Source organism: Carassius gibelio, chromosome A24 (assembly GCF_023724105.1).
Source record: "Carassius gibelio isolate Cgi1373 ecotype wild population from Czech Republic chromosome A24, carGib1.2-hapl.c, whole genome shotgun sequence".
NCBI lineage: Eukaryota > Metazoa > Chordata > Actinopteri > Cypriniformes > Cyprinidae > Carassius > Carassius gibelio.
In genome coordinates, this window is record NC_068394.1 from 19,091,455 (window position 1) to 19,113,578 (window position 22,124).

General features: G+C 36.5%; 1 protein-coding gene across 1 annotated transcript in view; it reads right to left on the minus strand.

The window, feature by feature from the left end:
• Positions 1 to 22,124, minus strand: part of LOC127946374 (probable G-protein coupled receptor 158) — a 106,285-nt gene extending 84,161 nt beyond the window's left edge. The window contains exons 1-2 of the mRNA XM_052542912.1: positions 20,998 to 22,124; positions 2,844 to 2,955 (exon numbers count right to left, since the gene is read on the minus strand). Of these exons, the coding sequence (XP_052398872.1) occupies positions 2,844 to 2,955; positions 20,998 to 21,842 (957 nt within the window). The 5' untranslated portion in view covers positions 21,843 to 22,124. The remainder of the gene's footprint in view (positions 1 to 2,843; positions 2,956 to 20,997) is intronic.

Below are 22,124 nucleotides of genomic sequence, written 5' to 3' on the forward strand. Positions count from 1 at the left end.
TAGGCTTCTGGAAGGTCACCAATGTGCTGCATTCTAGTAGCCCACACTTTAACTATGAAGCTTAGTTCTGGGGGTTATAATTTGTTCAAATCACTAACCCCAAGTATGAGCAATAATAATAGTGATGCTTGTCTATCGTTGCAGGATTTTTTACCATCCAAAACCAAACCTTCAACCACAATGGCTAAATGCATTTGCAGTCTCGGATTACACATTCTGGAAGTCTCGCTAATGAGATTCCTGGTCTGATGAAGAACAGGATGAGTGACATGTAGGCTGCAGCTTCAGCATCAGACATTTGAGATAATGAAAGTGAATTACACCTTTTTTGCAAATGAGGGGTGCTCTGGTACAAAGCTGCTATGATGAAACTCCTGATTGCAATGCGGTTTTGAGCTCTATTTATAGTCAGCGTCACCAGATCTGTGTTACGAGGGGTGGATGGAAGCTATTATTACAGAGGTCACAATTCAATTGCATAATAAAGTTAAGATGCTGTGTCGCTATGTGCGCTATGCTCAACTGTGTCTCACGCACATTCATATTTTGCAGTGTCCATCAGGAGGCCGGGCACACTAAAAGCTTTGTCAATTATTCAGTGCACCCTGTGAAATCTTTTACATCACATCCATTATGAAGCAGCCAGACCTTAAAATCTATTCTCTTTATAACTGCAATCCACCAAGCATCAGGTTAACAGCATTAAGACATCAATCATTCACTGTTGAATCAGAAGGTAAAAAAAAAAAATAATAATAATAAAAAAAAAAAAAAAAAAAAATTATATATATATATATATATATATATATATATATATATATATATATATACACACACACACACACACACACACACACACACATACATACAGTACAGACCACAGACCAAAAGTTTGGACACACCTTCTCATTCAAAGAGTTTTCTCTATTTTCAAGACTATGAAAATTGTAGATTCACACTGGAGGCATCAAAACTATGAATTAAAACAGGTGGAATTATATATGGAATCATATACATAACAAAAAAGTGTGAAACAACTGAAAATATGTCATATTGTAGGTTCTTCAAAGTAGCCACCTTTTGCTTTGATTACTGCTTTGCACAGTCTTGGCATTCTCTTGATGAGCTTCAAGAGGTAGTCACCTGAAATGGTCTTCCAACAGTCTTGAAGGAGTTCCCGAGAGATGCTTAGCACTTGTTGGCCCTTTTGCCTTCTGTCTGCGGTCCATCTCACCCCTAAACCATCTCGATTGGGTTCAGGTCCGGTGACTGTGGAGGCCAGGTCATCTGCGCAGCACCCCATCACTCTCCTTCTTAGTCAAATAGCCCTTGATGCCTTCAGTGTGACTCTACAATGAATGAGAAGGTTTGTCCAAACTTTTGGTCTGTGCTGTATATATATATATATATATATATATATATATATATATATATGTATGTATATGTGTGTGTGTGTGTGTGTGTGTGTGTGTGTGTGTGTGTGTGTGTGTGTGTCTTTTGTTAATCAAAATAACAGCAGGATGAACACCATGAATCAAGAGCGGAAATCACAATGTGAGCTGGCATGCTGTGCAGCAATTATGTGATTTTGTGACTGTTGCAAGAGGTCCTGAAGAGTTCAAATTATTTATGTTGTGCAGCAAAATGGGGATATTAAAGGAATAGTTCATCCAAAAATTAACATTGTGACATCATTAACTTGATGTCAATGTTGTCAAACAACATTGGTTTCTGTGTGTCTCATGATGCAACTGACATAACAATTATTTATATCTAATACATTTTAGCATTAATGACATTGACACACCATTTTTTTTTTTCTCCCTATAAATCCATTTTAGGGCTTAAATGTTGAGCTGTTTAGAAGCTATTGTATGACTTCTGAATTTGTGTGGACTACTTTTATTTAATTTTTACTTTTATTTAATTTAATTAAACAATAATTTTATGGTGCTTGTTTTTTAAAGTTTCAAAGCTTGCCAGCTCCAGTCAACATTTATTTTCATGTGGAACAAAGAACCACGGACATTCTGCTTTTATGTTTCATTAAAGATAGACAAGTTGGATACTTCCTTGTTAAATATAAATAAAAAATACACATAGCATTTCAAAAAGTGTTAGGTTTTCAAAAGACTAATTATTAAGTAATTAATATATTTTGTTAGAATGTATTTAAGTGCGACCTGAATGTTATGTTTTTATATATTTAACTTAACTGCATTCCAGGAAAATGTAATTATAGTTTAAATTAATATAAATGCAATAAGCTGAACTTTAGTGAGAATTGTACCATAAAATAAAGTGTGACCGTAATTTTTATTGAAACATGTATATTTGTAATTACATGCTTGTGATGACTAAATATTTAAAATTTAGCACATTTAAAATAGTGAGCATCGAATAGAACACTACAGTTAACATGCTTTAGTATGCTATTCAACACATTAAAATAAGTGTATTTCTAAAGCAAAACAAAAAAATATGATTTAAAATTCAATTAGTTTTTTATTTGACACTCTAAGTGCACATTTTAAAAATGTACTTACAGTACATGTGTTGAAAAACTGTCATGAAATTGTACTCTTTTTAAATGTAACTGGTCTATTATTTTATTAACAATATCTACAGTATATTATACTTTTAGGTTTGAAGCACACTACAAATGCTCATTCTATAGAATCAAGTGCACCTCTTTTTCAAAGAGGTTTCCACTTTTCATTTAATGTTATATTCTAATTAGATTTTTTTTTTATCCACTGAAGGGTTACTGGTCTCCTGGCATGTGTTATATAAGCCAAAACGTTGGTGTTTGCAATCAAGACACTGAAGCAAGTTGGACTCACATTCATAGAGGTGATGTTGCACCTGTGAGGCCAGGCATCTGCAAACCAGCCATCTGCAGAGCACTGATCAATATCCACATCCTGCAGGCTGACGTCCACACGAACAACACCCCTATATGATATAATAGAGCACAAGAGAAAAAAAAAGAAATTAGTCTGTTGTTAACTGTAAAGAAGCAAAAAGTTTCCCTCAATGTTTTACGTAAAACACTGGAACTTTAAATATATGATTACAGTACTTCACACAAGTACATGAATTTAATTCTGAAAGTGTGGTAAAAGGATTCTTCAGCTTTTATTTTAAAGCAGAAACGCCATTGATCGACAAGTCTATTCAAGCCCTAAATTCTGTCTTTGTTCTAAATGAAATAGCAGCCAATGTGGATGTGTGTCTACATGGACCCATTAAGACTTCGCATTTTCCTCATTGATATTTTCACCCAGTAAACAACACATTATCAATAAGCTGATCAATACACTCTTAATAAGTCTGGTCTCACTCTTCACGAAGTCATCAGAGTAGAGAAAGCTTTTGCACTCTCATCAGCACTCAGAAAGGGAGGAAAAGAGCATCCAATTCTCCAGGATCTTAAAGATATACAATGAGACATACAAAAAGACAGCAGAGATTGCTTCAGTATTTGTAAATAGTTTTTCCACATGTTTCCACTGTATACTGGAAAAAAAATGAAAAGCATATCATGAGTTTTAACCTTTCTCGGCCAATTCCTAACTGATGGCAATTCTTGCCTTATTAGTTCTTGGAGTTGATCACAATTTGTGGGCTTCTGCTTGTCCACTCGCCTTCTGAGGACTGAACACAGGTTCTCTATGGGATTTAGATCTGGGGAGTTGCCTGGCCATGGATCCAAAACTTCAATGTAATGATCTTCGAGCCACTTCTTTATCACTCTTGCTTTGTGACATGGTGCTCCATCATGCTGGAAAATGCACAGATCATCACCAAACTTCTCATGGATCATTGGAAGTAGTCCCTCTTGCAGGATGTTTTGATACCATTCTTTACACACATGCCGGCATGTGTGTAAAAACACTGGCTCTGATTGGCTACCATGAAACACTTGACTCTGCCTTGGCCAATCATAATCGCTTATCTCGTTATTAACCCACCTGCTCACTCACTGTGAGCCAGGGGTGCGTTCGGATTGCATAGTTAATTAATGAATAACCACTTATCAGTAGACTTTATATTTATGCTCAACATGAAGTATAGATGTTGTTGTGAAGACAAGATCCTGGTCTGTTGACGGCCTCCCTCTATGTCACCTAAGCCCCTTTCACACTGCCATTCCGGCAAATACAGGGGTAAAGTGTTCCTGTAATTGTTCCCTGCTCGCTAGATTTGGCACTTTCACACTGCCAGTGATGACCCGGTATATGTGCGTGCTTTCACACACAACCCTTGAAGATCCCGCAACGACACGTGACATCAGCGCGTGACGTGTAATGTATAAGTCGACAAAGCTTGGCACATTATACTTTAACTGAAGCAAGCAAACGATCTCTGAGTCAGCGCGGAAAGTGAGGAACTAACTGATCTCTGCTTCATTACAGTTTGCACATATGTTTTCGTCGCGAATGTTGATCTTCCTTCAAAACAGCCGGTAAAAAAGTCGTGCGATAACGCGCGTCATCATTCGATACCGAATTAGATCTGGCTTTTGTTCACACAGCGCTCGTTCCGGATCGATTACCGCAATGTTACTATGTCCCCGACCCGGGTTCGATTCGGTAATCAATTCCGGGACGTGGTTGCTTTCACACAGAAGGCGACCAGGCAATGTTACGGGAATATTGCGGGTCCGACGTGCAGTGTGAAAGGGGCTCTACAGTAGCAGAAGCGCGCCAGCGCCGCGTCAGGCACGATTCTGGCGTGTAAAGACACAGAAAACGCGAAGCAGCCGTCACGCAACTGACACGCAGCAGAAACGCACTCGCTCAAGTCATGCATCCAGTGTGTCACCAGCCTTAGAATCAGCTGCAGGGCGGGATTTGTGCTGAACGCGGAGACTATGTTGGTTTGGAAACACGAAAATGTACCTATGTTCCGCACACAAAATATTGCATTCGGTCATTCGGTACACACGTGCATAGTACCGAAAGCCCTGTACCGAAACTGTCCGGTACGAATACACGTACCGTTACACCCCTACTAATAAGTATAATAGTGATTTCACCTGACTAGTACTCATTCACAATTTTTTTTTTTTTTTTTTTGCCACTAAAACTTTTTCAATTTTATCAATTATTTAAAATGTATCTGAGAACTCTACACTAATCTTGAAACAATGTGAATGAACGCCACAACAACTGAAGCAGTAAACTTTGCACAACACAAAATTTATGTCACTGCTAAAGTCAATCGGGGGTACCAAATGATCAGTGATAGCACAACGAATGTGTCACACATTTTAAACTCAACATAATTGTAAAATACATATATCAAGAGCATGCTCACAGAGCATTGAATGAACTGGATTACAGCCCTGCACGCCACGGGCCTCAAATATAGGCCCTAGCCAGTCTTTTTCCCCCTTTTCCAATAAAGGCTTATACTACTGTTTCAGCTATTAAAATAGTTTTGTATGTAATGAAAAGTTATCATATTTCGTTTTGTATTATATATATATAATTTAGAAAAACGTTTGGAGTATTTACAACCAAGTGGCCAGCGGCAGACAGTGAATTGATCATAGCCTATATGTTTGATCAATTTAGCCTTCTCAAATTATCACAACTTGCCTAAAATAAAATCTACATATAAAATAGTTCAAGCATATAACAATTTTATTTAGTTTATTGTCTGGTTGACTATGTCTTGGATTAATAAAAAAAAAAAAAATTGTAGTCAGAGACGTCCAGGTCCAGATGCAGTAGTAGATCTGACGATCGAGACATATGCACATGAACTGACAGCCACCGCTGACAGTGATAAGCTACTACTAAAAATTGTGGAAACTTAATTTTCTGTAAAGTTCCTTTGCAGTGATTTGTATTGTAAAAATAATTGATAACTTGCATTTCTTTTTCAGTGGAAACAACTTAAATTACGGAGCCATAAAGGTAAGAGTAATACATAATTCTAGGTCTAGTTTTAATTGTGTGCACTCACAATATCAACAAGATGTTGTGCTTTTATAAAATAAAGAAAACAAACGCTTTCCGTCATCTCAGTCTTGAATAGGAGGGCTCCACAATGATGAACCTAAATTCAGCGAATTGCATCACAGACATGATAAAAAAATATATAGAAAGCTTTAAATTACTACTTAAAAGTGAAAAAATTCAAATCAAAAATAGAATCTTTAAAGGGGGGGTGAAATGCTATTTCATGCATACTGAGTTTTTTACACTGTTAAAGAGTTTGATTCCCATGCTAAACATGGACAAAGTTTCAAAAATTAAGTTGTACATTTGAAGGAGTATTTTTGTTCCAAAAAAACCTCTTCCGGTTTGTCACAAGTTTCGGAAAGTTTTTTTCGAGTATGGCTCTGTGTGACGTTAGATGGAGCGGAATTTCCTTATATGGGTCCTGAGTGCGCGCTCTTCTGCCGGAAGAGCGCGCGCTCCAGTATAGCAGAGCACTGAGAGCGGAAGAGCGTGCGCTCCCGTATAGCAGAGCAGAGAGAGGCTGTGCACAGCCTGATCAGAGCGCGAGCGTCGCGAAAATTCACAAAAGAAGTGTGTTTTTGGTTGCCAGGGCAAGACAACCCTGCACAGATTACCAAAAGAGAAACAGCATTAAGGGACCAGTGGATGGAGTTTATTTTTACAGAGCATCAACGGAGTTGTGCAAGTGTTTTTGTTTGTTCCCTGCATTTCGGATTGCACATCGTTTATTTCTTAAGGATAATGCAGTCCCAACGGAAAAGGGTCACGATTGTGTGTTGGAACCACATGCGGTGAGTAAAACTGCTTCAAATATCTCTGTGTTGTTAACTTAGCTATCAGCGCGTAAGCACATCAAGTAAACAACATGCGATGTTGTCATCAAACTGCACTTTCCACATGTACAGCTTAAAAAAGAAAAAAAAAATAAATAGAAAAAAGATGACATAAAGTGGAACTTAGTCATTTTCCAAAACCGCTAAGCAAATATATACAGTTTCAGTACATACCACGTAGCATACCGCCTTTGCTGATGCTGCTCTTGTTAAATTTCAGCCTCTGGATCTGTCACAGCTTCCACATGCTCTCAACTCAAAAGCCTACTGGCGATCGTGATTCTTTAGCTCCGCCCACACGTCACGCCTCTAGACGCTCGTGTTTTTCCGGGAAAAATCGGTACAGACTATCTTTCTCTTATAAATATAATAAAAATAAAGACTTTTTGGAGTTATGAAGGATGCAGTACTACTCTATAGGTACTCAAGATTAACAGGATATTGAGTGAAAACGAGCATTACACCCCCCCTTTAATTATGTAATCTGTCCATTTCTCTCTAAAGACACATCTAAAGATGAGATGGCGATAATTGATGAATGTCTAAAAAATATAAAAATAAGGAAAAGCCTAAAACAGGCCCATTACAATTTGTGTTTTATTTTATAATTGTGTACAATTAATGGCATATACATAAAGCTTTGTTCTATAATTGTATAGCTGCTTATGTTTTCAGATTTTTATGTTGCTCTGTTCTGAATACCTTAAAATTTAAAGGATTTGCTGCTAAGCATTTCTGTCTAATATGTGAACTATTTATTAGCCTATTTTATTTTCTCCATGCAGCAAATGCTATATATATATATATATATATATATATATATATATATATATATATTCACTATAATTTTTCCGGGTTGCTTGAAAACATTGTCATGAATTAGTTGTATTCCCATTTGTAAAATAGCCAACAAATTAATTGTTGTAGGCTAAGCCGATCTCATGACAGTGCGTATAGCACAATTTTCTGCTTCTATTTGGCGTAATATTTATATGCAGAAATTGATTTTGGCATGCAATATACTGATAATTAATGGCATGGCTGGTTCAGTCAACAGAAATACTGGACACGCAGGCCTATAACAACAGCTGAAATGTTTGCGGGGCAAATCTCAGGTCAGTCTGAGCACTTATGGTATGCACAATGTGTACAGCCATACACCTGCAGGCACCACTGATAGCAATGGACTTATTCAGTACAGCCTGACAAAAATGCTTTAATGTTTTATGGCTTCATCGTTTGGCTGAATGGAGCTTTGAATTAAAAACTCAAAGAATATAATTGACTGACTCTTTAAATGCATCTCTCTTCAGCATGCTTATTTTTGTTTCACATCACAGCTGTCTGCACCAACATTCTCACACCTGCTGTCAACGTGCCGGAACATTAAGAACAGGCTTGTTCAACATCCTAGTCTCAGTTGAGAGAAATAACATTATGAAGCACAGATGCCCATGCAATCAAAAGGCCTGTTCACACTGATATAAATATGTTTTGCTTTGAGTAATCAATATATATATATATAAATGTTCATATATTTATATATGTTCAGATGGGCTGAATAAAATGCAAATCAGGTGCCAGTTAAGAAAAAGCATAAATTAAGATACAGATACTGTGTTGTGGCTCGATTTTTCTGTTTTGTTAAGTTCTGTTATACAGTATTATACCCTGAAGTTGAATGACAAAATAACTTAAACTACATAGTTGAGTACATAGTGCATACAATAAGTGTTTAGTGTTTCATTTTGGACACTAAATTCATTAAACTGAACTGCAAATATGTGATTTCATAGAACAGTGTCTGCTTTTGCCAGTGAATGACCACCAGGGCAATATTGTTTGTTTTACTGTCTGGGTGGAACAAATCTTAGGTCTGGATCTAGGCTGAAGTGTGCTGATTGATAACCTCTGGACAAGGTTGTCGGTATGGAAATGAGCCAAATAAGGTAATGCTTCCTGAAGTGGCTGTGTAGCTTTGTAATGACATAGAAAGCCAGCAAGAGAATAACCATAAAGATCAGCGTGCCTGGCATCTACTAAACAGCCACTTCTGCCTAATTGCTTGCCTGTGCTGCATTAAAATCTACTTAAAAACAATATGTCCACTTTAAATAAATGTATCATAGCATTAGTTTTGGCAGTTAAACATTTTCAATTTGAATTTCCGAGCAAGCCAAAGTTGCACAAACATGCTGATTGCTTACCGAAACCATAACTGATGGTTTCAGATAAAAATTAGCAATATTCCAAAGTAAGTACTTGACCTGAATGCTAAAATTGCATTATTATTTTTTTACCACACTTTCTTAAACATTGAAAAATGAACAGAATAAACACTGAAATATTTGACATATCAGCAATCATTACAAATGCCAATTCAATGTATACCTTAACTGAGTAAAATGCAGTTACGTTATTTATTTATTTATTTATTTTCATTTCAAAAGGCATTCACTGATTAACTGGAGTCATGTGGATTATTGTCTTGTTTTTATCAGCTGTCTGAACTCTCATTCTGAGGCTACCCATTCACTGCAGTAAATCCATTTGGTGCAAGTGATGTAAAGCTAAACTTCCAGACTCCATCTTTCTCATATACTTAAGGAGAAAAATCATTAGACGCTATACTGTGATGAACGCTGGTCCTGCAGGCAATGAAGAGGAGGTGTGCCTGAGGTAACATAGATAGCTGTGTTTCTCTCTATCTGTTTCCTGTCTTTTACTCTTTCTTCCTCTCAGACAGACACAGAAGGTGCAGTCATGGAATACTCTCTGCTCACCTTAATTGAAACCTTGGTCGAGCAAGTGTGCTAATTTTGGCGGCCGTGTTCATCAAGCGTTGGAGAGCCACAACCTTCATCCAATGTCAAATAGGACCTATGGCTCTGTATTGTCATTATTAACTTACAAGACAGAAAGTGGATTGGTAACAATGCCATCATTTTGTCTTGATGATGAAAATCCTGTTGATTATTGTGATTAGTATAAATTAACTGTAATTACTGTGGCAGACTGTGACATTGGATTGTATTTCAATCTTCTCTGAGAAGATGACTCGAGCTGTTGAGATTTTTATTATTATTCTTTTTTTTTTTTCTCAACCAAGGCATCTATATTTTGTTAAAATGCACGACTATTTTCTCTGACTTGAGGACATTAACTTGCTTGACTAATACATTATAGAGTATGAGGGCTTTCACACTGGTAGTTTAGTGCGGAACGGGGCACAGTTCACATTAAAAATCGCTAATGTGAACGCTGTCATCGGACCCTGGTGCGCACTGGGGTACAGAACCCGAGACTACCTGGAGAAGGTGGTCTGAGTTTGGTTGCTCCTGAGCTGTGGCGCCGTTCGCGTGAATGTGCAAGCAACACGGACTCGGGTGCACACTTGTTCAGGAAGTAAAGTATCCCGCGCATAAGTAACACTGTCGATATAATTGTTTCCTCAAAACACTAGAGAGCCGAGGTTGATTCCACACACTCCTGAAAGTCAAAATTAAAATTATTAAAATTAATTATTATACTGTGCATAATAGCACCAAAATAACAACTATGCTCAGGCGCGTTGTGTTCTCCATGCGTTTTCCGTGTGCGTTTGCGATGAAATAAGGTGACTGCAAACGCACCTGGGTTCGACACAACTATTGAGTGTGAAAGCAGACCAACGCTGCGGGTGGCGCCGGGAACAATCGTGCTTGAGCTCGGATCGCAGCAAACGAGCGCAGTGTAAAAGCCCTCTAAGAAGCATCAAATAGGAAAAATTTTGTTATTTACTTTTTTGCTTTATAAAAATGTTACAAAATAGGCCTATTAACTATTTTCCCCCCAAATTGTTATCAATTTATTTAACATTATATTTATTATACATTTGTATATATTATATTTAAATTTGCACTTTTGACAGCCCTGCAAATTGACAATACATAAACATCAAATAAATAAATAAAATAGACAGACTGACAGACATACAGACAGACAGACAGACAGACAGACAGATAGATAGTTGATACATTGTGTTACATTTGGTAAGGCAAATTTTAAATTGTAACAGTAACTATATGATTTGATTAAAAAGATGCATTTTATGGCTTTTTATTGCTTTATTGCTTAAATGAGACACACATTTCAAACTATATTTGTAGAAAAGGTGCACTTTTATCATAATTAATCATCTACTCAGTTACACAGCTGTCATCAGTGGTTACAGTAGAATTTTCCTTTTATAATCATTATAATAATAATAATAATTATTATTTATAATTAGTATTGTTGCTGTTGGCAGAGGTTAGTTAAAAGATTTGTGTAATGCGACTGCATTGAGTGATTACGTTATAACTGTCACAACACTAATACCATGTCACACAGTGTTGATAAAGAGCCATCTGCTCTACTAATCCAAGTTAGATTTTATACCTTTGATGTCCTCAAATACCTTTTTTATTGTATAATCCTGTTTGTAGAAATGAAGCAAAATATCAGCTATCGAGCCAAATAAGATAAGACGCGTCCTCACTGAATGGCACCCAGACAATGCAGTTAATTAGATCTCCATTCCGAGGACTATTTTGGGCTCTGTATGACCAAACAGCTGATCATAGAGAACAGCAAAAAGATGATGTTGCATTCCACTTAAAGCTGGATGACAGATATTCCTACATGATATCTCCTACTTCTGGATGTTCCGTTTGAAATTCACATTCAGCATTTGTTAACGCTACACTGCCATTTCTACTTAATTTAACCCGTATAAAGTAGTTTTGCTAGTATAAATGAATGTAGACACTGCCGTTCAAAAGATTGGGATCATTAAGATTTGTAATGTTTATTTCTTTTGTTTGTTTGTTTTGTTTTTTGTCTTTTAAGAAATCTCATCTGCTTATCAAAGAAACATTTATTTCATAAGAGATACAAAAAACAAACAAACTGTAATATTGTGAAATATTATTAAATTAAAATAATAGTTTTCTTTTTTAATATACTTTAAAATATGATTTATTCCTGTGATGCAAAGCTACATTTTCACCATCCTTACTCCAGGCTTCAGTGACACACGATCCTTCAGAATTAATTCTAACATCATGATTTATTATCTGTGTTGGAAACCTGAGATCATTTTTCCAGGATTCTTTGATGAATGAAAATATAAAAAGAAAATCATTTATTATAATAATATTTTACAATATTACTTTTTTTCTTTCTCTATTTTTGGTCAAATAAATACAACCTTGATGAACAGAAGAACTTTACAACATTAAAAAAAAAAAAAAAATCTTAATGTTCCCAAACCTTTGAACAGCAGTGTGTTTCTCACTTAAATAAATCCAGTTAATTTAAGATGTTACAATTCATTACTTTTTGCAACAGATGCAATGAAGTTAGTGTCAGTGCAACAAAATCAAAAGTGATTGTATTTCAAATTCATTTTAACATTTAAATCAAACATTAGCATACTTTTAAAAGAGTACTTATTACAACAAAATACTTCAAAACAAAATAATTAAGTGTAAACTGAATACAATGTTTTCTGATACTTAATTACATTGTCAATTACCGTTTATAGAAAAAAAAAATATATAGTAGTTTAAAAGCAAATAGAACTTTAGAGTACTTTACTGACCCACTTAACAGGACTAAGTTTCTTTATGGTATAATGACCACATTCACACCCTAAAAAGAGCAGCCCAAAAAATGGACCACAGCTGGAGGAAAACAAAACTAGAGGTATTTCGTATTGCTTGGTGGGAAAGTAACCTATCCTGCAGAAAAGCATTAAAAACCGCTAGATTTAATTACTTTTTATCTCTATAAGAAGAAAACAAACATAACCCCAGGCATTTATTCAATACAGTGGCTACATTAACATAAAATAAAGCATCAACAAATGTTGACATTTCCCAACATCACAGCAGTAATGACTTTATGAACTACTTTACTTCTAAAATCGATACTATTAAAGATCAAATTCTAACCATGCAAGTGTCATCCACAGTATCACATCAGACAGTGCACTATAGATCCCCTGAGGAACAGTTCAACTTAGTCTCTACTATAGAAGAGGAAGAATTGTATAAACTTGTTAAATCATCTAAACCAGGGATAGGCAATTTCAGTCCTGGAGGGCCACTATCCTGCAGAGTTTAGCTCCAACCCTAATTAAACACACCTGAACAAGGCAATCATTGTTTTGGGGATTACTAGATAGATACAGGCAGGTGAGTTTTTATGAGGGCTGAAGCTAAACTCTGCAGGATAGTGGCCCTCCAGGACCGGAGTTGGCTATCCCTGATCTAAACCAACAACATGTATGTTAGACCCTATTCCATCTAAGCTCCTAAAAGAGGTGCTTCCAGAAGTCATAGGTCCTCTCCTGATTATTATTAATTCCTCATTGCCATTATGATATGTCCCCAAAACCTTCAAACTGGCTGTTATTAAGCCTCTCATCAAAAAAACACAACTTGACCCTAAAGAACTAGTTAATTATACACCGATCTCAAATCTCCCTTTTCTGTCCAAGATACTAAAAAAAGGTAGTATCCTCAAAATTATATTCCTTCTTAGAGAAAAATGGTATCTGTGAGGATTTCCAGTCAGGATTTAGACCGTATCATAGTACTGAGACTGCTCTCCTTAAAGTTACAAATGACCTGCTCTTATCATCTGATCATGGTTGTATCTCTCTATTAGTGATATTGGATCTAAGTGCTGCATTCACACTATTGACCACAACATTCTTTATAGTTTTTAGGCTGCATTAATTAGGCAAACCAGAACCAGGAACACTACTAGATGAGCCCCAGGTACAGATCCCCTGTAAAGACCTTGTCTCAGACGACCACCGGGACAAGACCACAAGAAACAGATGATTCTTTTGCACAATCTGACTTTGCTGCAGCCTGGAATTGAACTGCTGGTTTCGTCTGGTCAGAGGATATCTGCCCCTCCGACTGAGCCTGGAGCCTTCTATTTAATGAGTTCATGTACTTAAATATATTTGCAAATATATATTTATAATTAAGTTGCAATTTAGTACGTTTACAGTATTTAAAAACTGTAAATTTAATATCAAATAACTCTACAGTTAAAATATAATATATGCACAATTAAAAAAAATTTAGGTTTACCTTGTAAAGGAACAATGTCTGAAGATATCGTGTTTGTTGATGGTATTGGATAATGGCAATGGGGTAAGGGCTGAAATGCTTGCTGACATTAAAGATTTTGATAACGGCCGACAGTACTCGATGGAATGATGCTTGTGTCAAAGCATGGATGACAAGCAGGGCCTTGAGTGAAAACTCGTCCTGTCAACCTAATGCATTTCCCCCACATTTCCCTCATTTTGTTTCCTTAAAATAGAAGAACAACATGACATTGAGATCATGCTAAAACATAATGCTTCAGTACACTTGATTTATTAAGAGGATGTTTTTAAGATCATCTGCCATTCAATAGGTATGTGCCTTGAAGCTAGCTGAGATTCTGTCGCTGCCTGAACAAATACTACAAAATACTTTATGCTTCATCCATCTATTTCATTAAGTCCATGGCAGAATGACAGTTTGCTCTTTAGAGAGTGTGTATAGCAGTCTCCTGTTTCATTGTGCAGGTTTTGTTGGCTAATTGAATTTTATCTAACTGTCTTCCTTTCTTTTTGGACTGCATTAGCATAACAGCACTTGTGGATGAAAAGAGGTGACGTCCGTCTGCATGCATTTTCTTTTTAATGAGCCCCCAACCTTTTTTATACCAAACTGAAATTAAATTAAAACTAATTCCAGCTAACACAGGACTGGATGGATTTCTCCCAAAGGACTCGATTATTTCAGACAAGAGGTCATACAGGACATCAATATTAACAGTAGCCATTTTCAGTGAATTCATATTAGCTATGTTCTGAATGGAATACCAGTTAATGCACTGTATACACTATATACTGTTTACTATTTGGAAAATGACATGCAAACTTTATATCTTATTATTTTATATTTAAATCTAATTGTATGCATCATGCATCAAATTCATGTATCAAATCAAACTTAGTAAAAATGAGTTTAAAAACATAGAAAAAAAATACACAAGTAAAATGTCTAATTTAATGTTTCAAATAACTTCTGTGAAAATAAAATATCAAAATCTGAATATATAATGTTTCATTGTCATTCACTATAAAATATATATTTATGAACAAAATTAAACAACATGCTTATTATGTGCTTATAAAAATATATAAAACTAAATGTGATCATATTAAATTGTATTATATTTTACATTATTAAAAACTGACAAATGGGTAAAAGCTAGTAGTTTGAAGGGTAGTGGCACAGATTGGTAAAGATTTAAAATTATAATTAATTCATTTTGGGGGGCTCTTTTTAATGTCATCTAATGATTCTTGTTCTAAATATGCCTGACAGGATTTTTGGTATGTAAACTATTGATACACTGAATGATATTTTAGTGGATTGGTTCTGTAAATCATGGTTAAAATGTATTAATGTTTTTTTTTTTTTTTTTTACTCTTTTACATTGGGGGGGAGTTGTGGCCTAGTGGTTAGAGAGTTTGACTCCTAACCCTAGGGTTGTGGGTTCGAATGTCGGGCCAGCAATACCCACAATTTAGGTGCCCTTGAGCAAGGCATCGAACCCCCAACTGCTCCCCGGGCAGCCGCAGCAAAAATGGCTGCCCACTGCTCCGGGTGTGTGTGTGTGGACAGCCGCAACATAAATGGCTGCCCAATGCTCCGGGTGTGTGTGTGTGTGTGTGTGTGTGTGTGTGTGTGTGTGTGTGTGTGTGTGTGTGTGTGTGTGTGCATGCATAAATGGCTGCCCACTGCTCCGGGTGTGTGTGTGGGCAGCCGCAGCATAAATGGCTGCCCACTGCTCCGGGTGTGTGTGTGTGTGTGCATAAATGGCTGCCCACTGCTCCGAGTGTGTGTGTGTGTGCGTGTGTGTGTGTGTGTGTACTTGTTTTTCTATTCTGGTGGGGACTTAAACCTGAATACACACAGACTCATGGGGACTTGTGCCACGGGTAAACAAGCTAATAAATTATACAGAATGAAGTTTCTTGAAAATCAAAAAATGCAGAAGGTTTCCTGTGAGGGTTAGGTTTAGGTGTAGGGCTGGTGTAGGGCGATAGAAAATACGGTCCGTACAGTATAAAAACCATTACACCTATGGAGAGTCCCCACAAGGATAGCTGTGTGTGTGTGTGTGTGTGTGTATGTCTGTCTGTGTGTGTGTGTGTGTGTGTGTGTGTGTGTGTGTGTGTCACACCATACTTGGCTGAATGTCATGTCATGTCACTTTCACGTTCACTCGGATGGATGGATGAATGAATGAATGAATACAACAGAAAACATTCTAATGTATAGAAAAATTAAAGCTGTATTAAACTTTTTTATTGTTTTGATGCTTGCAAACCCGTTTAAAACCTATACTGGAAAACAAATGTCACATGATGTTGCAGAAAAAGCGCTGTCTCTTTAAGTCCACCATGTCAGTAGTAATTGGCCTATTCCTAACTCAGGCTCCCTTGGGCTCTTGGCAGGAGCTTGTAGGGCAGAGGACCTACAGCCCATGTGGGTTATAATAGGACATTGTGGATTTGTGTATCCCCAGAGGCCCCTGGCAGACAGGACAGCCTTAATAGAGTTCACTTTTCTCTCTATCCAGCCCTCACTCACATCTGACAGAGGAAAAGAAGCTCTGGTACTTTTAGATCTATTTAATGTATACAAACAGTTATTTAAATTCGAATGAGGGGGCAAATCTTAATGTTACACCAAGCTATAACATTCTAAATAATTGTGAAGTTCCAAAATTATTGTAGCGCTTTGGGGACAGTACTCCAGCTTGCAAATCAAGGTTTATATGGTCGCAGTTGTGGAAGGACTGAGAAATGCATTTCTAAGTTCAAAAGTAGATCTCAATACATGAAATCAGAAATGAATATATAAATACAAAGCTACATAAAATAGAGGAATCTCTGAGAGAAGGACATAGCCTTAAACCTCTAAAATCTAAGGGTATTTTTGGGGCCTGGAGAAGTTTTGTCATGCCCTGACATTTATACTTTTTTAAGTATATGGCTAAATGGCTAAATTCTAATATCACTGTAATCAGCACAAACTGGGCTATAATAATATGTGAGCAGCATGTATGTACATGATTGTGTTTTTGAGAAAAAAAATGTTTTATGCGTGGTTAGTGAAAAACTAAAAATGTTAAATCACTTGAACAAGGCAATAAAACACATAAAGAACATTGGTTTTTCAGGACTATTGAGAACTGGAGCTTATAGTCTAGAATTTTTCTTTCTAAATAATGTGAAAACCATCTTGTTTACTCACTCAGAGAAAACAATACATTGATTAAATTTTTTTAAGATACTTTTTGTTGGTAAAAGTCATATGCGAGTAGGCATCAACTATAATGAATATCATTGTGATTTACACCTGAGAAGACAAAGGCCCACATAACGAGCTGCATAATGAGCCGTTCAGTAAGGTTTGTGTGACTGAGAGGGAGGAGTTACAAGAAAAAATGTGTGGACAAAATAAATTTATATAATTTTATGTTTGTAGTTTATTTAGAATATATTTAATTATCCCACAAATTAATTTAGTATTCACTTGCGAGTGCAGATAAACTGTTTATTAGGAACAATCAAAGTTGACTTTCGAAGCTGATTTTTAACATTGCTCCAGTCACACAATCCTTTAGAAATCCTGATAATCCTGACAATCTGATTTTCTACAAAAATAAAATATTTAATATTTAATAAAATAAAATATTGTTGTTATTATTATTATTATTATTATTATTATTATTATTATTATTAATGTTGAAAAGAGCTGAGATAATTTTTTCAAGTTTTTGGGGGGGATAAATTGAAAGAACAACATTGTTTTTTTACATTTGTTACAGTTACATTTATTTGTTAGATTTATATTATTTATATCAAGCTTTTGAATGGTATAGTATTGTATATTGTTATTGAAACTTCATAATGTTTCACTTGATTATACATTTAGTCAGGAATTGTAGTTTAGAAAAAGTCGAACTAGTAAAACGTTATGTGGAAACTAGTACAAGTAATATATATAAAAGAGACTTACTCATGTTTATGATCTCTGCTGAATGAAGCGCTTCTTTTTTGTTTGTTTTTTCTGAGGAAATCCACATCACATCTTTTTGGGGTGAATTATGTCTTAATCCTTTCATCGTGAAGCAAACAGTAAAAAAAAAAAAAAAGAAAAACTTGAAGAACCAACCAGTTGTGAGGGTGTATTCAAGCTGTGTGCTTCAGTGATACATTAGAATCTGAATAGCGCGTCCAGTGCGGGGGCGTCGTCTCATTAGAAGATAATGGAGGGAGACGTGAAAAACGGACATGGCGTTGTTTTCATATGGAATGGAATTACTTTATCACAGAATATTTGTTTTCGACAGCACTTGTTTAGTTTAAAAGTAAACATGTCAGGCTTTCTATAGATATATCTCTCGTCTCTTCGTTGAGTATTCACTGAGTTACAGTTCACTTTAATGACGCGTGTCTAAATAAAGATCAGCGCAGACAAAGGCTGCAGACAGCACACCTTGTTTGTTATATTTATTTTATAAATTCACAAAGTTTTGTTGTTATTATGTCTGTTCACATAAAAAAGTAGACCCTTTATAGATTCGATTGATGTATATTGCTCTTATCTGTACGATCAAAACTGAAAGTGTAATTTAAGTTCATTTCGGCGTTATCATGAGAAAATGCCTCATCACGTTTATACGCGTTAATCGACTTCAGAGGGTTTTAACCATGCAGACAGTTATTGTGGCTCATCAGGAGCCAAGAGGGCAAATTAATTTCAAACTTCTAGAATGGTTTGCCACTGTGTTTCATTATCTCATGAGCAATCCACATTTGATAATTAGTCATATACCAGACAACTGCTTATAATCAGCAAAATATTTTCAAATGATTTAGGACACACAGCAGTGTTACACATTTTTACATATATCATGGATTATTACTTAATCAATATAACCTATAATATTATGTTTTTGGAGAGTTGGACAACATAACATCTTACAACTTAAACTAGCATTACCTTGTCAAAAGAAATTATATTTTAAAACATATCACTGCTTCAAGTATACTTTTCTGTTGTTTGTACCATATGGATTTTTCATTTCATTCTACCCTTTATTATGAAACCAGACCATTATGCCACATTGACTTTATGCCTCCAATATATATATATAAATGTTTTAAAAATATAAATAACATGCAAGAGTTTTATTCAATTCACAGTATGTGTAAATTGCATTTTTGAATACATTAATAGATCCTGACAAAATATTGATGATCACATCATTGACACTTGGGCCAATAAGCAGACACCCAGAACAAACTATCAATACCCTAGTAACGACAGACGACCCAAGCAACCATAAAGCAACAATCTAAAAACACTCAGAACCCCATATCAACCACGTATTGATATTCTGCCAACCAACCGCAAAAGCCTCACATTGTTTGGCGGTGAACACCGCTCTCACAAGTACAACTCTACTTACTAATTGTCATACATGTGCTCTACATGTCAATAAGCTCAAGATACACCAGATAATGGAATTTGTCAAAGTGAAGAAAGACTCAACTAGAAGTAATTAACTTCACCTGCATAGCCCAAACATTTTGCTTCATAAATATACATTTGTCCACCATGATGAGGTCTACATTTAAAAATTCCAACATGCAACATTAATCTAAAAATGTCAGATGTATGAGAGGTTCCTCTTGTTGCTGTTGTACATCTTTCATCATTTATTCATTATCGTAGTGACTGAAAGGTATCCTGAGAGTGAAGACCGGAGACATTGCTTTAGAGAACACCCCTTCCCTCCCCCATTGCCCCTTTATAAATATACAGTAAGTGGCAAAGAGTGGGCCTAAAGACAAGAAGATGGATCTACCTTAAAGTAATGGCCAGCAACTGTTTCGGAATTCTCCACACAGGGGAAACAAGCCATCATAAGACAAAGCCTTGGCCAAATATCGACCTGCACAGGGAGGTTACAAATTACAGCATAACTACTGAACAAACCCATAGAGACACTGGATTGCGCTGGCTTTCCTCATTTAGACGATAGACTGGAGAATTTGAAGATGGCAGATATAAACACCATTTTTTCCATATGCTGCAAATTGAGCTTGGTTCTTGAATTGTTACACACCACAGTCCAACTATGCAATGAATGCATTCTAATCAATAACATCAGATGATTCACCCAAAAGAAGCTATAGTTCATAATACCAGTTTATAATGAACAACCGTGGCTGTAAAACCTAAGTCCATGGTGCTGGTACCTGTGGGATTAATTAGTAAACAGGAAACTATTCCTGTCTCTGAGCTCCGGTGTTATCAGCGCCCCTTAACTCATCTTTGAACAGAGTCGAGGATCCTTGAACACAACATCTCCACCATGTTAGCCTGATCAGTCCAAACATCTCCAATGACCGTGTTTGTATATTGAGAAGTGAGCTGATTGTTCGGGGGCCAAGGGGTTTCTTGCTATGCAACCAGCATTGGTTATTTTTAGAAGCACTCTCTACACCTGCAGTGATGGTTTGCCATACTAACCAATATCATCCGAGGGATAAAATACAAACTATTTGAACAATAAGACTATGAAAAACAATTATTGTTACTGCATTAGATAATGTTGCAATTCTCTAATAATGGATATTGTTTGGACACATTTAACTCTGCACACTAAAACATGGATTTAAATCCTTTGTATTGTAAACACTATTGAAATTAACTTGAATTAACTATATTAATAATTAATAATGATTTAATTAGCTGAATTAAAACAATACTAATTCCAAATAAACAGAACAGTTATCCTAATAATAACAGATCCTGTGTGGATCATGCGCTGTAAATTGTAAAAATACAAAATAAAAAAATAAAAAAATTCAAAGTTGTAAATAAAGATTGTTAGATAGTTATATAAGAAAATTATACTTCAAAATCTCACATTTAATTCATTGTGTTACTTGCTCTTTCTTCATAACTGTTTGTGAAATGTGGCAATTTCTGAGTAAAAAAAAATATTTATATAACCTTAATCATGTCGTACTATATTAACTGAACAATCCATGTTATCTAAATTACCTGAAGTCTGGATTTCGGTTGTGTGTAAGGCCATAGAAGCCGGCAGACAGGGTCAGGAGCCATCTGGGAACGAAATTTCCATTTTTACACTCCAGATACGGAACTGACCAGTGAATCTGAGTTTTGTCGGTAATATAACTTTCTCCGTTGCGCACAGACGCGTCAAAAGAAGCAAAATCTTGACTCAGCACTCGTTTTTGGAGACGGGTCGTCTTTTTATTTTTATGCTCGTGGTACCACTCTGTATCAGCCGTTCTGATTTTTAATATATGGTGGGCAGTGCTGGATAAATCCTGGAGAATGATCTCTCCACCTGCCCGTGTGGCCTGAAGGTAAACAGGTGTCCCTTCAGGAGGGGACTCGGTGCTCAAGGTGACAACAGCTCGATGGATCTTGATGTCTCCCTCCAGGATACTCCGGACCAGAGCGTGGTACCACTCCATATCGCGTCTGGGGCTGTGATGTCTGGACTTGTTCGTTTGTAGGATCATGTTGAGGAAGTTTGTGGCGTGAAGGACCGTGTCCAGGACGCTGCGCATGGAGTGACGCGCGTCTCCGCGAGTCCTTCCTCGCAGCACCACCAGCTCATATCTCCTGGAGCAGTTGGCGTGTTTTAAGGTGGAGGAATCCCCTGTGTGCAGAAACGCAGTCACCTCACTGGGTACCTGTTCCTCAATCTTCAGCGCTAAACCCGAATGGAGTTTCCGGAGGTGCGCTTGCTGATTGTTGTGCTTATTGGAAATGGACAGCTTTGCTTTTAGGTCCCGATCATGTTCCACATATCTATAATTTGATCCTATAACAAATCCCACTTGCAAGAGTAACGATATCCGGAATATGGCCATATCCTTCAGTCCCGCTCTTTTACCTTACCAGCTTCAGATCACCAATTCTGATGCGAGAAATCACAGCTAGAATGAATCAAATCAGCACAGCATTTTCACCTGTGGAATTTTCCCGCATTTCGGATACCCGATATCTGTCCAGAAGACAATTAATGCATCGGTAATCCCTTTCCCCTCAGGTTCGTTTGCGTTGTTTGTGTAAGTGATGCTGACTCGGACTTGTATCTCCTTGCAGGAGCGCAGCAGATGTGCAGGATCCCCGACGCTCTCCTCACAATGTGA